The 16,223-nt window shown below is 49.8% G+C and overlaps 1 protein-coding gene across 1 annotated transcript in view; it reads left to right on the top strand.

Annotated features, from left to right (window-relative positions):
- The window catches only part of NUP210 (nucleoporin 210), a 106,131-nt gene that overhangs the window by 7,947 nt on the left and 81,961 nt on the right, over nucleotides 1–16,223 (top strand). Inside the window, exons 2-3 of the mRNA XM_032149776.2 lie at nucleotides 13,104–13,240; nucleotides 15,480–15,611. Coding sequence (XP_032005667.1) covers nucleotides 13,104–13,240; nucleotides 15,480–15,611 — 269 coding nt within the window. The remainder of the gene's footprint in view (nucleotides 1–13,103; nucleotides 13,241–15,479; nucleotides 15,612–16,223) is intronic.

Below are 16,223 nucleotides of genomic sequence, written 5' to 3'. Positions count from 1 at the left end.
GTCTCAATCTCCTGACCTCATGATCCACCTGCCTCAGCGTCCCTTTTTTTTTTTTTTTTAATTGAGATGGAGTCTTGCTGTATTGCCTGGGCTGGAATACAGTGGCAAGATCTTGGCTCACAGCAACCTCTGCTGCCTGGGTTCAAGCGATTCTCCTGCCTCAGCCTCCTGAGTAGCTGAGATTACAGGCACCCGCCACCATACCTGGCTAATTTTTGTGTTTTTAGTAGAAACGGGATTTCGCCATGTTGGCCAGGCTGGTCTCGAACTCCCGACCTCAGGTGATCAGCCCTCCTCTGCCTCCCAAAGTGCTGGGATTACAGGTGTGAGCCACCACACCTGGCCAAGGTTTCCTTTTAAAGTAATTTTTTAGTAAAGAAGAATCCATTTAAAACAATAATAAGAAAAGGGCCGAGCGTGGTGGCTCATGCCTATAATCCCAGCACTTTGGGAGGTTGAGGCAGGAGGATCGCTTAAGCTCAGGAGTTTAAGACCAGCCTGGGCAACATAGCGAAACCCTGTCTCTACTTAAAAAAAAAAAAAGTAAAGGAAAAAACTGGGTGTGGCACAGGCACCTGTGGTCCCAGCTACTCCTGAGGCTGAGGCAGGAGGATTGCTTGAACCCAGAAGGTCAAGGCTGCAGTGATCCATGATTGTACCACTCTACTCCAGCCTGGGCAACAGAGAGAGATCGTATTAAAAAATTAGGCCGGGTGCAGTGGCTGGCCAGATGCAGTGGCTCATGCCTGTAATCCCAGCACTTTGGGAGGCCGAGGAGGGCGGATCACCTGAGGTCAGGAGTTCGAGACCAGCCTGGCCAACATGGCGAAACCCCATCTCTACTAAAAATACAAAAAAAAAATAGCTGGGCATGGTGGTGGGCGCTTGTAATGCCAGCTACTTGGGAGGCTGAGGCAGGAGAATCGCTTGAACCCGAGAGGCGGAGGTTGCAGTGAGCTGAGATTGCATCACTGCACTCCAGCCTGGGTGATAAGAGTGAAACTGTCTCAAATAAATAAATAAGTAGATAAACGAATACAAGTGGTACCTGTATGTGACTGGGCTAGGGCGGGTGTCCAACCAAGAGGAGCCTGATGGTGGGGAGGGGCCGTCGGCAGGTGCAGATGTCTAGGCAACTGCCCCTCCTGGCCAGAGCCTGCAGGTCCAGAGGCAGGGGCTTCCAGTGTTGTAGAGGAGATGTGGGGGTGGTGACGGGGCATGGACAGAGGGAGCCAAAATGAAAGAACCAATTTTTCTGTTAATCCCTTTGTATACTGTGCTCCCACTTAATCCTAAAAATGAACAATTAAAAAAACTCCTTTGGCAAGAATGACTGCACTGTACAAATGAGGAGCCTGGGTCCAAGGGCCTCACAGCTGGTTAGTGGCAGAGCTATGTTCAAAACTGGCCTCAGATCCAGAACCACACTCACTCTCAGGTGCCTGGGGAAATGCGCCACCCTTTTCAGATGATTGTTGGTTTACCCAGTTTCCATCAGCTGGGTTTTAAAACTTCAGTAGTACTTTTATTTTTCTGAGATAGGTTATTGCTCTGTCACCCAGGCTGCAGTGCAGTGGCACAATTATAGCTCACTATAACCTCAAACTCCTGGGCTCAAGTGATCCTCCCGCCTCAGCCCTTAGAGTAGTTGGGACTATAGATGTGAGCCACCACGCCCAGCTAATTTTTAAAATTTTTATTTATAATTTTTTTTTTAGAGACTCGCTGTTGCACAGGCTAGTTTCAAACTCCTGGCCTCAAGCAATCCTGCTACCTTGGTCTCCAAAGTGCTGGGACTAAAGGTGCATGCCACTACACCTGGCTAATTTTTTTTTTTTTTTTTTTTGAGACGGAGTCTTGCTCTGTCACCCAGGCTGGAGTGCAGTGGCACCATCTCGGCTCACTGCCAGCTCCACCTCCTGGGTTCACGCCATTCTCCTGCCTCAGCCTCCCGAGTAGCTGGGACTACAGGCATCCGCCACCACACCCAGCTAATTTTTTGTATTTTTTAATAGAGACGGGGTTTCACCGTGTTAGCCAGGATGGTCTCAATCTCCTGACCTCGTGATCCGCCCACCTCGGCCTCCCAAAGTGCTGGGATTACAGGCGTGAGTCACCATGCCCGGCCTTTTTTTTTTTTAGAAATGGGGTCTCACTATGTTGCCTAGTCTGGTCTCAAACTCCTGGTCTCAAGTGATCCTCCTACCTTGGCCTCCCGAAGTGTTAGGGTTACAGGCATAAGCCACCATGCCTGGCCCAATGGTGCTTTCAAAAATCAGTATTGGCCAGGCACAGTGGCTCACACCTGTAATCCCAGCACTTTGGGAGGCCAAGGTGGGCGGATCACCTGAGGTCGGGAGTTTGAGACCAGCCTGACCAATATGGAGAAACTTCATTTCTACTAAAAATACAAAGTTAGCTGGGCATGGTGGTGCATGCCTTTTCCTAGCTACTCAGGAGGCTGAGGCAGGAGAATCACTTGAACCTGGGAGGTGGAGGTTGCAGTGAGCTGAGATGTCTCATTGCACTCCAGCCTGGGCAACAAGAGTGAAACTCTGTCTCAAAAAAAAAAAAAAAAGAAAGAAAAAGAAAAAAGAAATCAGTAATAGCTGGGTGTGGTGGCTCACACCTGTAATCCTAGCACTTTGGGAGGCCAAGGCGGGCGGATTGCCTGAGCTTAGGAGTTCAAGACGAGCCTGGGCAACACAGTGAAACCGTTTCTACTAAAATACACACACACAAAAAATCAGCCAGCGTGGTGGCGTGCACCTGTAGTCCCAGCTACTCAGGAGGCTGAGGCAGGAGAATTGCTTGAATCCAAGAGGCAGAAGTTGCAGTGAGCCTAGATCGTACCACTGCACTCCAACCTGGGTGACAGAACGAGACTCCGTCTCCAAAAAAAAAAAAAAATTAGTATTCAGGATACATTTGGAGGTGGGGGCTGATTCAGGTGGATGTTAAAGCCATCTTCTGCTTGGGTCTGGAGGCAGCACCAGGTAAAGGTGGGAGGACTGTGGCCTTGTTTTGAACTCCATGTACCCTAGCACAAGGGAGCAGGAGAGTGTCCAGACCAGGAGTTCTGAGCTAGACTACACTAAGGCCCGTGTCTAGGGATGTGGCTTCATGAAGTTCACTTAACATCCATGCAAAGGATTCCTCATGTGTCAAATGGGGGTTTTAATAGGATTGTTGGGAAGCAAATGAAATGTTTATGATATGTTTCACTCTGTGATTGACATATAAGAAAGCATAGAATAAATGAAAGTTTCAAGATGGTACCAGCATGGTCAGGTTCTGGTGAAGGCTGTCTTCCAGGTTTCAGACTCCCCACTCCTTGCGACATCCTTGCATGGTGGGAAGGGATGAGCAGCTCTGTGGGACCTCTTTTATAAAGGCACTTAGTCCATCCGTGAGGACTCAGACTTCATGACATAATCACGCACCAAAAGCCCCACCTGTTAACATGTGTCATCACCTCGGAGGTGAGGATTTCAACATCTGGATTTTGGGGGGACACAGACATTCAGACCATAGCAGACAGGCACCCACAGAAAAATTGAGTGCTGTTACCGGGAGGTATGTGGAGGCTGGGCAGCCCAAACCCAGCACATGTCCCCCACAGAAATTACATTCACAGGTCGGCTGCTTGCCTGTTGACAGCTGTTTGTGGGAAGGGCAGGGGAGCTGGTGTGATGAGGGAGGACATTGAGCAGAACAGAGTCAGGTGCCTTTGAGGAGGCAGCCTGGCCGTGTGACAGCACCAGAGCTCCGTCTCAACAGCCGTCAGGTGGGCACACAAGACCTGCTGCTGCACGGAGCTTTTGAGATGCTCTGAAAACACTTGCAAAGCATGCAGCCCTAGATGCCTCTGTTCCACTTGGTACATTTGATAAAAACCTTTTTTTTTTTTTTTTTTATTGGAGACTGAGTCTTTCTCTGTCACCCAGGCTGGAGTAGTGTAGTGGTGTGACCTCAGCTCACAGCAACCTCTGCCTCCTGGGGTCAAGCGATTCTCCTGCCTCAGCCTCCTTAGTAGCTGGAATTACAGGTGCACACCATGATGCCTGGCTAATTTTTGTATTTTTAGTAGAGACAGGGCTTCACCATGTTGGTCAGGCTAGTCTTGAACTCCTGATCTCGTGATCTGCCTGCCTTGGCCTCCCAAAGTGCTGGGATTACAGGCGTGAGCCACGGCGCCTGGCCTAAAAACCTTTTTATAAAGAAAACTCTAAGCCCAGATGGCCTTGTCTATAAATTCTGTGAAACATTTAAGGAAGAAATGATACAAGTTCTTTACAGACTCTCAGGAGAGAGAGAAGGAGCAATTGTTTCCTAATTCACTTTTATGAGGCCAACATTACACTCATTGCAAACCAGATAAAAGCATTATAGGAAAAAAAATCCCATAGACCAAAAGCACAATTTTTTAAAATACTAGCTAATCAAATCCAGAAAAATAAACAAGACTAATATATCATGACCAGGTAGGGCATATCCCAGGAATGCAATGTTGGTTCAATATTTTAAAAAAATCGGTGTAATTACCATGTTAACAGAATAAAGAAGAAAAGCCATCTATTTGTCTCCATGGATGAACATTCACCACCCACACCTGATAGAATCCGTGCCTGCCTGTCCTTAAAGTCTCTGCTCGCACAGTGCCCCCTCAGTGATGCCTCCTCTGAGTGTCCATGGAAGATGGCAGCCCTTGTCCTCCCACCATTTTATCAGTCCTTAGCCATTAGTAAGATCCCATCTTCACTCATTCATTTTGTCTATTCTTGTTCTCCTTCCACTAAAGTGAAAACTCCGTGAAGGTAGAGGTTAATGTGTAGTCTGTACTTAGTTGTGTCCTTGGCAACTAGAACACTACCTTAAATATCACTAATAGGCCCAGTATTTATGGTTTCAATAAGTGGGTGAATGCTTAGAGACCCCAAGGAGGACCAGCAGTGCCATGGCAGCTGATAGGAGGGGCATGGGTGATGCAGATAGGGACAGTCCATGGAAGAGTTGCCGTGTTTGGTGAGCAGAGAAGGTTGGACAGCATACCTGTGGGTCAAGAGGTCACGTGAGGTGGAGGGACCAGCATCAGCAGAGGAACAGAGGTGGGGAAGCTGGGAGGGAGGGAGGAGTGGGAGGCAGGGGCTTCGGAACAGAGGTTGGATTTGATGGCAGGTGGTTCAGGCTCTTTCCAGCAGTGAGACCTTGGGCCAATAACCCTGTTTTGGGCCTGAATCTTTGATTCAGGCTTTAAGGATGCCTTGGTAGTGTCATTGGGAGGCCTGTGAGGAGGGCCCTGACCCTAGGGCTTTAGGGTCAGCCTTCAGGGAAGAGGAAGGACAGGTTCAAGCAGTAATAATCACAATGCCTTGAACTTCTGGGCTCAAGCCATCCTCCTGCATAATTGGAACTATAGGCACAAGCCACTTCGCCCAGCTTTTCTCCTTTCTTTAAAAAGCAGTTCTTGTGGTCAGAATCATGCCAAACATTGCAGGACCACAACTCCTTCATTTGGGAGCCCCCTCCTTTTTCCTAGATCTGAGAGCTGTGACAAGAGCTTTATATATATTATCCCAGCCCAGTGCTTTGCATAGGTGCTATTTTCATTCCCATTGTGCAGATGAGGATGTGGCAGCCCAGGGAGGTTAGCTCATTTGGTCAAGGTCACGCAGCTGGTGAGTGGCAGCACCCATCTGTCTTATGACCTCCCATTCCACACATACCAACAGATGAGAGAATCGAGTGAGACATGTCCCCATCACTGAGGGCTACTTGCTGCACTGCACGAGGGGTCCCTGGGAAAGCCACATGCACCACTCCCAGCTATGAAGCCTGCTGTGTGTTGCAGGGCGGGTGGGGGGGTGTGAGGCGGAGGTGTTGGTGAGTGGGAGGGTGGGGCAGACATGCCGCCCACCTGCCGAGGTGTAGGGAAGAACCACAGGTGTGCAGGCAAGAGGACCAAGTGTCCTTTTAGAGGAGTGGCTATTCGTTTAGACTGGATGGGCAGGGGAGGGCTTTTCCGCAGAAAAGTCACTGGTCTCTGTTTCTTTGGCCAAACCTGATGTGGAATCCAAGTGAATTGGGCTATGAGCGGGCTGACCCAGCTTCAGTGGGTGGCAGATGAAAGTGTTGGCATCTCAGCCAGTGAGCCCTATGTGCAGACCCTGCCTTTTCTGCTTAGTGAGGCCCTGTGTGTCCTTGAGTGCTGTGTCTCCAGACCCGGTTTTGAGTATGGGTTGAGCGGCTGCATGGGCCACCAGTGGCCCAGAGCCTGTACCAGTCAAGGACTGTGTGAGCTGTTGTAGCCATGTGCCTCTTCCAGCAGTTCCTCTGTTCCTCACGGTGGGTCCCAGCCAGCCAGGGAGAGGCCTGTCTGGTGTTTAGAGTTCCTGATATCAGTGTAGGACATTGCCCTGCCCCTGTGCTCCCAGAAATTGGAGAATGGCAGCTTATATCAGACTCCGTACCAGAGGGAAGGCATTGCTGGTATTGCAGGGCTCGGTTCCCCTCTTCCCTGGACCCACGCTTCCCCAAGGTGTGCCTCAGTAGTGGGTGGTGGGGACTGCAGTCACTTCATTGCCACGATTAAAATGTTGCTGCTTTTATATACTACCTATACTAGAATTTACTGAACATTTCCTTCAAAATGACTCACTTTTTAAAAAACATAGACATTATCTTTTGTATTAACATTTATGAGCTCATGAGTTTGGTATATGTTTTTCCTAAAACACTTAAATGAATATGTAATAGTTAAAATGCATAATGAGTCTGTTAAAAAATAGCTCATCTGTGCATCATCTAAACTGGTGGTGGGTGTGTCATATCCTGAGGAAAATGCTCCTGGAATGGGAGAGGTATCTGATCTGGAGTCACCCAGGCCTAGCTGTGATAGCTGGCCCTGCTGCTGACAGCTGTGTGGCTTTGAGCAAATTACTTAACCTCTCTGAGCCTCAGTTTGGTTTTCCCATATAGGGCTGGTGGAGGATTCAGTGATAAATAGAAGTGTTTAGCTCTGGGCCTGATACATGGTACCCTTCTTTTTCCTCAGTTGCCCTTCTCATTTCTTATATCCTCCCTGATTAGTCAGGGTTTTCTGAAGAAACAGAACCAATAGGACATATATATCATATATATATATAGCTCATATGCATATATTCAATAGGCTATATATATAGCCTATATATATATATCTTATACACACACACCCCTCATATGTATATGAGAGGTTTAGTATAAGGGATTGGCTTACATGATTATGGAGGCTGACAAGTCCTAAGAGCTGCATTCAGCTGGAATCTCAGGAGAGCTGATGGTTTAGTTTTAGTCTGAAGGCCAGCAGGCTCAAGACCCAGAAGAGCCTGTGTTTCAGCTCGAGTCTGAAGGCAGGGACACTGACATCCCCACTCCATGACTGCGAGGCCCAAAGCGGGAATTCTCCTTGCTCAGGCTTTTGTTCTGTTCAGGCTGTTACCTGATTGGATGAGGCCCACCCACATTAGGGGGTATCTACTTTACCCAGGCCACAGATTCAAATGCTAATCTTACCCAAAAACACCCTCAGAGAAATGACCAGATTGATGTTTGACCAAATATCTGGTCACTCTGTGGCTCAGTCAAGTTAACATGTAAAGTTAATCCTCACACTCCACCAGCACACTTTTAATTAAAAACAGTCCTTGGATATCTCAGTGCTCTCCAGAAACGAGCTGTTCCTGCCTGCCCTCACCTCTCTTAGCTCCTCCTGCACTCCCTGTCTCTCTTTGCCTGGGTTGGTTTGATCAACTAACGTGTCTGTGTGGAATTACCCACCCTCCCTCCATGTAGATGTAATTCTTCTCTCCCCAGATCCTGGAAACAGAAACATTCCCGACTTGCACATTACTGGCCAGCTCTTTCATTTCCAGCCTGGGAAAGAGCCAACCTGAATAGGGACACCTATAGGGTTTTTCTAAGGCCCATCCTAGAAAGCTGTGAGGTGCAGAGACAGCCCTTAGGAGGGAGGGCGCTTCTGCGTGGCCCCGATAGCAGAAAGCATCCTGCTTTTGGGCTTGGAACCCCTGTGTCCTAGCCTGGCCTCCGTGGCCTTAAACCAGTCCCGTTTTCCTAAGCCTCAGTTTACTGATCTATAAGATGAAGACATAGCAGTAGTTCTCTAAGTTACAACTAACATTAGGGGGAAGATATTTTCGTTTAGAAGTTAGAATAACACAGAAAAGAAATAATAATATAATGAATACCAATATTCCTACTATCAGAATTAGCCAGTGTAACAACCTATATTGGTTTCCAATCTTTTTTTAAAGAAATAAAACCTTCTGGATAAAAGTGAATTCCTCCTTACTGCCCCCACCATTTCCACTTCCACCTTCTCTGAGTTTGGTGAAAACCTTTCCCTCTGTAATTCTCTGGCAGACACTTTCTGTTGTGCTTTTTCATCCAGCATTACACACCCCTGTGAGGAAGGCAGGGTGGGTGGGGGCCCTGCCTTACAGATGAGGACGGAATTGGTGGCTATTGTGGTTCTTTTGTGCCCCTTAAAGACATGCCCAAAGCAATGGGTGGGCTCAGAATGCCCGGGAAGGAAGTCAGATAACTGAAAGGAACACTCACACTGGTCACAGGAAAACCAGGCTGAGCTGCCTGCAGCCTCCGGGAGGTGTTGGGATGGGCTGCCCCTGCTTCTGATGTGGGTCCTGACCCAGAGAGAGCAGGCCCCAGGGGAGTGGGGATCTGCAGAGGCCGGACGTGGCCCGGTCTGTTTGTTGAGGAAGCCCTGGGAGGACGGAATCTCACTCCTGCTGCACAGAGTTCAGCCAGCTGAAGAGGGGATGCAGGGATCAAGCCCCAGGCCCTGGGGCCTGAGGGGTGGGAGCCGCCTTAGATGGCTGAGGCAAGCCTTCCCAGGCCAGGCCAAGCCACTTTCTCTCTCCCCCAGGCTCTGTCGTCAGCCCTGAGTACTGAGAGGAGGGACTTTCTTAAGAAGGTCACGAGCACTCAGCACCCGCTGCCTCTCAAGTAGAGCCTGGGCAGGGGTCGGAGGTGTCCACAGAGACCCCAGGACATGAGAGCCCTGGGCCTGCACGGCCCTCCACCAGGAGACCAGGCCTCAGAGCCAGGCCAGCATTGGAACCACTCACCATGTGAATGAATGTCTGTGTCCCCCCAGACTCGTTGATACCTCATCCCCAAGGCGATGGCATTTGAGGTGGCACCTTTGGGAGGTGATGGGGTCATGGGGGTGGGGCCCTCATGGTTGGGATTAGTGCCCTTATACAAAAGGCCCCAGAGAGCTCCCTTGCCCCTTCTGCCATGTGACAACAGTGGGAAGACAGCAGGCATGACCCAGAAAGTGGGCCCTCACCAGACACCCAGTATGCCAGCTGATCTTGGACTGCCAGCCTCCAGAACTGTGAGCAATAAATTTCTGTTGTTGGAAAAACCCTGTTTGTGATGTTTGTCATGGCAGCCCCAACAGACTAAGACGTGTGACTGTGAGCTCTGCAAATGCAGCCAGTACTACGTGTCAGAAGCATGATATTTAGGATGTGTTGGGGTAAATCACATATTTTCTTTAAAATATGACTTTTTAGTAGGGATTTAAAAACAGGGAGGAATAGGCAGAGTGTAGAGGACTTTTAGGGCAGTGGTGCTGTTCTGAAGGATACTGCCATGGCAGGTGTGGGTTGTTATCCATTTGTCCAAACTTACAGGACATGGGATGCCTACTGTGCACCCTCATGTCAGCTGCAGTTGTTCTGAGTGATTGTGAGGTCACCACAGGCTCCTCCATTGTAACCAATGCACCACTCAGGTGGGGATGTTGAAGGAAGTGTTATGTATGCATGGGGCAGGGCGTGTATGGGAAATCTGTACTTTCCATTCAGTTTTGCTATGTACCTCAAACTGCTTTAAAAAACAAGGTTTATTAAAAATTAATCTCACTGGTTACTTGTTTTTGATGGAAAATGAAAACATGGCCTGTGTTACACATCTGTTGTGCAGGGCTATCTCAGGCTTGTATGGGTCCTTAATGTAGTCCTGCAACATGGACATGAAAGGTATGGTGACTGCAGCTGGGCTCTGCAGGCTGTCTGGGCATCTCAGTGGCAGCCCAGGGAAGAGCTTGGGGAGTTTTGCAAGGAGAATTTCAGGCTTCTTTTACTTGGATAGGAAGAGCTCTGTTTGCATTTATTGGGCCTGTGTCTGAGATTAATACACTGCTGTTATGAAGCAAGAAAAGAGTGGTTGTCTCTATTTTGTTGAGGAGACAGAGGCTAGGAGAGGGTGTGGGATTACAGGCCAGACCAGGACCCCAGATCCCAGTTCCCAGGGGCCATTGAATGATATATACCACAGTGTTTTTAAAGGCAGGAGTGGGAAATGATGAATTCTCTTCCCCCCCCCATAGACTTTATTTTCTTTATTCTTTATATTTATTCATTTATTCTACTTGTTTGTTTGCTTGAGATGGGGCCTCATTCTGTCACTCAGGCAGAGTGCAGTGACACAATCATAACTCACTGCAGCCTTGAACTCCTTGGCTCAAGAGATCCTCCCATGTAGCTGGGACCACAGGTGCACACCACCATAACTGGCTAATTTAAAAAAATGTTTTTTGTAGAGATGGAGTCTCACTTTGTTGCCCAGCCTGGTCTCGAACTTTTGGGCTCAAATGATCCTCCCACCTCAACCTCCCAAAGTGTTAGGATTAGAAGCATGAGCCACTGCACCTGGCAGAGTAGACTTTTTTTTTAAAGCAGTTTTAGGTTTATGGCAAAATTCAGTAGAAAGTACAGGCTCCTTTTTCTGCCCCCAGATCGAATCTAGGACCCAGGATTTGTTGAGTTTCCTTAGCCTCTACTGCCCCGTGTGAATTTTCTAATTTGTCTTTGTTTCCACACTCTCTTTTGTGTGCTTGTGTGTGGGAAGTTTAAAGCCCTTCGAAAAACACCATAGGGCCCTAGGGCTGTCAGCAGTTGGATGGTTGGATGGAGTGTTTCCAGTGGGCGTGGGCCGGGTTCACAGGCACCTGCTTCTTGTCTCCTGTGTGTGCTTGTGCCTGCTTTGCTGTGTTCCTCGACTCTGCCGTGCTATTTTCCTGGAAGAAATCCACAAGGGGCCATAGACACTTCCTCCGGGGTGTAGATTGCTTTCCTTCACTGATGGGTGCGGCTCATTTTCCGTGAACTTCCAAGGTCCATTTGCAGGCCTCCTGCTGCAGCCCACTGTGGCCAGGTGATGTCGGAGTGGTCGGCATGCTCAGGTGTGTTAGAAGGGGCCTTGTGCCAGCTTGGCCCAGGGAAGACACTTGGCATCCAGCCAGAAGGTGGGACATCTGTCTGGGTGTGTTCCACACCATTGCCTTTTTTTTTTTTTTTTTTTTGAGACGGAGTCTCACTCTGTTGCCCAGTCTGGAATGCAATGGCTCAATCTTGGCTCGCTGCAGCCTCTGCCTCCCGGGTTCAAGCCATTCTCCTGCCTCAGCCTCCCGAGTAGCTGGGATTACAGGCACCCACCACCAAGCCTGGTTAATTTGTTTTTTTCTTTTCTTTTTTTTTTTTTTTAGACGCAGTCTCGCTCTGTTGCCCAGGCTGGAGCGCAGTGGCGCAATCTCGGCTCACTGCAAGCTCCGCCTCCCGGGTTCACGCCATTCTCCTGCCTCAGCCTCCCGAGTAGCTGGGACTACAGGCGCCCGCCACCACGCCCGGCTAATTTTTTGTATTTTTAGTGGAGATGGGGTTTCACCGTGGTCTCGATCTCCTGACCTCGTGATCCGCCCACCTCGGCCTCCCAAAGTGCTGGGATTACAGGCGTGAGCCACCGCGCCCGGCCCAAGCCTGGTTAATTTTTTGTATTTTTAGTAGATACGGGGTTTTACCAAGTTGGCCAGGCTGGTCTCGAACTCCTGACCTCTGGTGATCTGCCCACCTCGGCCTTCCAAAGTGCTGAGATTACAGGCATGAGCCACTGCACCTGGCCACGCACCATTGCTTTTTGACACCAGGCAGTTTCTGACAAGTCTCCTTCAGAATACTCGCGGCTGTGGATGTTCCAGTGAGTTTAGGCAAAGTTAGGGAGGATGCAGAGACCCTGGAGTGTCTGCTGTATGTCTGGTGCTGTGCCGGGTGCGGCCCCGAGAGACAAGCACCAGGCATGGCTTAGTAGCCCCTCCTGGGGTCTTGGTCACACTATAAGCTCTCTGAGGGCAGCATGGCTGGCCGCTTCCCATGGCCCTGCTTCACCCCAGGTCCTGCGTGGCATTCTTTTGGAGGCCCTGTACACTAGGCCTGAGTGCCTGTCTGTAGACAGCACGTGCTAGCTGGGCATGCTCAGTGTGGAGTCTGCTGTGCTCTGCCTCTCGTCCCCTTCTCACCTGGGCCTGGGGCAGTTATCCTGGGCCATGGATGAGAAACTGAGGCGCTGACAGCAGATAGCTTTCCCCACACATTCCTGTTATCCTTCCTCCTGTTATCCTCCCCAGGGAAATTGGCTCACAGACGTCTGGGCTCATTTGTGGATGTGTTTATCTGTCTGTCTCCCCACTGTGGCTATCATATCCACTCCGCAGGCACTGGGAGCTCATGGTCATGGTTATCATTACAAGTAGTGATCCCCAGGGTTAGTGAAACCCGTTGGGGTTGGAAGCTGTTGCCTGGAGCCTGCTGTGTGCCAGGCCTGGGCTAGAGGTCGGTCGAGATGCCTGCCTGTACCCCTCCCTGTGCAACGTGTCCCTCATGGGATCCCTTGAGCAGCTTTCTTGCTGGTACTGAACAACTCCCACATCTGCAGGAGTCTTGGACAGTGGCCATCTGTTGAACCTTGAGGTCATTTCCAGGTGTGAGGTCTCCTGTTTGATTTACTCCACGGGGACTGTGTGCACAGGCCCGGAGCCCTCAGCTTGTGGAGGTCTTAACTGGAGAGGCCTTGGCAGGGCCCCACGTCTCCTCTGGGTTTGAAGCTGGTGTTAGGCGGCCCACCTCACTTCTGTCTTTGGGTCCAGGACTGTGCCCTAGACGGGAGCCACAGCCTGTTGTCTGGACCCCACTGTGCCTTGCAGTGCAGCTCCAGAGAGTAAATGGTGTCTTCTTCCACTGCAGGTTGTCCACCCGGCCGGAGGTGGCCAGCATCGAGCCTCTGGGCCTGGACGAGCAGCAGTGCTCCCAGAAGGCGGTGGTGCAGGCCCGCCTGACCCAGCCTGCCCGCCTCACCAGCATCATCTTCGCAGAGGACATCAGTAAGGGCTGAGTGCTGTGTGTGACATCAGTAAGGGCTGAGTGCTGTGTGTGATCCCCGGTGGGAGCCAGAGACAGGGAAACGCCCACTGAGACCCAGGGTCCCAGAGGCTACCTGAGCCCATGGCAAGGCTTTCTCTTGTTGGGTGGTAGGACACCCAGGCAGGAGACAGGCACCCAGCAGGCAACACCCATCCCAGGACTTGTGCCAGCACTTTGTACCATGTTCCTTTTTGTGGAGGCTGGCTTGCTAAATCTCTAAATTATTGTTACCTAAATAACTCTTAATGGGTATCAACTCATTACTATGACAGTTGTCCTAATCTATGAAATCACTCCTTTTCCTTCCTCATATCTAATTTATTATATTAGTTGTAAAGTAGTTTGACAACAACAATATAATTTTCTATCATGCTTTTCCCTACTTAGGTTATAGGACATGTTCCATTTTACCATACAATGATTTTTTTTTTTTGAGACAGAGTCTTGCTGTGTCGCCCAGGTTGGAGTGCAGTGGCGCGATCTTGGCTTGCTGCAACCTCTGCCTCCCGGGTTCAAGTGATCCTCCTGCCTCAGCCTCCTGAGTAGTTGGGACTACAGGCATGCGCCACCATACCCGGCTAATTTTTATATTTTCAGCAGAGACGAGTTTCACCAAGTTGGCCAGGCTGGTCTCCAACTCCTGACCTCATGATCCGCCCACCTCAGCCTCCCAAAGTGTTGGGATTACAGGCACGAGCCACCGCACCTGGCCCATACAATGATTTTTAATGCTGAATAATATTCTCTTTTTTTTGTTGCTGTTTTGAGACGGTGTCTTACTCTGTCACCCAGACTGAAGTGCAGTTGCTCCAACACTGCTCACTGCAGCCATAACCTCCTGGACTCAAGCAATCCTCCTGCCTCAGCCTCTCAAGTATTTAATAGCTGGGACCACAGGTGCATGTCACCATGCCCAGCTAATTTGTAAAATTTTTTGTGGCGAGTTGGGGGTCTCCCTATGTTGTCCAGGCTGGTTTCAAACTCCTGGGCTCAAGCAGCCCTTCTGCCTTGGCCTCCCACAGTGGCGGGATTACATGTGTGAGCTACCACACCTGGCCCAAATAATATTCTTAATAGGAGGTTGTCCTATAAACATTCCCTTGTATTGGGCATTTAGAGTGTTTTCAGATGTTTGTTTCAGTGTTACATATAAAAATAAATGTTTTTATATGGAGAACAAATTAGAGTTCTTTTACATTATTTCTTAAGATAAATTCCCAGTTTTTCTGGGCCACAGCCTTGAATATTTTTAGAGATGGAGTCTCGCTCTGTTACCCAGGCTGGAGTGCAGTGGTGTGATCTTGGCTCACTGCAACCTCTGCCTCCCGGGTTCAAGTAATTCTTCTGCCTCAGCCTCCCAAGTAGCTGGAATTATAGGCATGTGCCACCATGCCTGACTAATTTTTCTTGTATTTTTAATAAAGATGGGGTTTCATCGTGTTGGCCAGGCTGGTCTTGAACTCCTGACCTCAAGTGATCCACCTGCCTTGGCCTCCCAAAGTGCTGGGATTACAGACGTGAGCCACCATGCCTGGCCAACCTTGAATACTTTTAAGGCTTTTGATACATGGGACTGTACTGCTGTGCAAGAGAACCACACTAAAGTGCACAAGTATTTTTATATGATACCTCGAGAATGGTCAGAACAATTTTGTATCTCTTGCTGCTATCCTTACATTTGAGGGCTCCCCAGGTAATGCCATTTACATACCTTATTTATGGAGCAAGTAAAAAAATCTCTGGGTGTGCCCACCAGCCCCTTCTGTACTTAGTTGACAGTCTTTTATAAAAACACCAGCATATGTGAAAACCAAAAACCACCAGCGTAATCCCTAATCTCAGTGAAGGGACAGGGCTCTCGTCTTTGGGATGGGCACTCGTCATACTATACTATAACCCTTGTCACTTCACTGAATGGTTACACCCTGAACGAAACTAAGTTTTCCTTGCCCACAGCTTTAAATGCTGGTGCCCTGCTGGAAAAGCCAGAATGGGTGGTGACAAGGCCCCCACAGCCCTTCCTTTCTGGTAGTCCCTGTTAACTTTCAGTGGGGCTGTGTGCAAGGCAACTGCTTGGCTTCTGAGGGTGAAGCTGGTGGTCACTGTGGTCTTTGCCACAGTGTAAGCCTGCAAGGCTTGGAAGTGGAGCCAGGGGCGGGGACTGTCTTTGGTGCTGACCCCTCCCTGGGGTTCCTCCAGCCACAGGCCAGGTCCTGCGCTGTGATGCCATTGTGGACCTCATCCATGACATCCAGATCGTCTCTACCACCCGCGAGCTCTACCTGGAGGACTCCCCCCTGGAGCTGAAGATCCAGGCCCTGGACTCCGAAGGTGAGGACGTCCCCTGCCTGTTTGTCCTTTGCAGCCCATGCTAGATCATCCCCCCACCATGACCCTGGCCTCTCTGCGTTCCCCACTCCTCTGGCATCCAACCCTGCAGGTCCCTAGAGGGCAGCTCTGGTCAGGCAGGTGAAGTTGGGGCTGGGGGAGATGCTGAAGAGGCAGAAACCACCTCTGAGGTAGGTCTCAAGCCCTCAGTGGTGTAGAATCATGGTCACTCCTGGCACTCAGGAACCCCTGCAGCGGGGCCTGTGTGCTCAGAGCTGTGGCTCTGTGACCCTGGAGCCAGACCCTGCCTGTCATAGTGCTGGTCCTTGGTGCAGCACATCTTGGGGAAGCTAGCATTCTTGGCAGCGATGGGAGGCAGGGAGAGGCTCCCTGCTGTGGCTCTTAGGGCCGGTGGTGGCTTCCTGATCCAGATCTCAGAGCGTGTGTGTGGGTCAGGTCACATTTATGCTGCTGTCCCAGGGCACTGACCTCACATCTTCACCTTGCCAGAGTCAAATATGGGCTTGTTTCCAGGCTGGAATTCTTCTAGGTGATCTCTTAAAGGAAGTAAGGGAAACTTTTTTTTTTTTTTTTTTTTGAGACAGAGTCTTGCTC

The sequence above is a fragment of the Hylobates moloch genome, unplaced genomic scaffold (assembly GCF_009828535.3).
Source record: "Hylobates moloch isolate HMO894 unplaced genomic scaffold, HMol_V3 SCAFFOLD_4, whole genome shotgun sequence".
In the NCBI taxonomy this organism is placed as follows: Eukaryota; Metazoa; Chordata; class Mammalia; order Primates; family Hylobatidae; genus Hylobates; species Hylobates moloch.
This window is presented reverse-complemented; position numbering and strand designations above follow the sequence as displayed.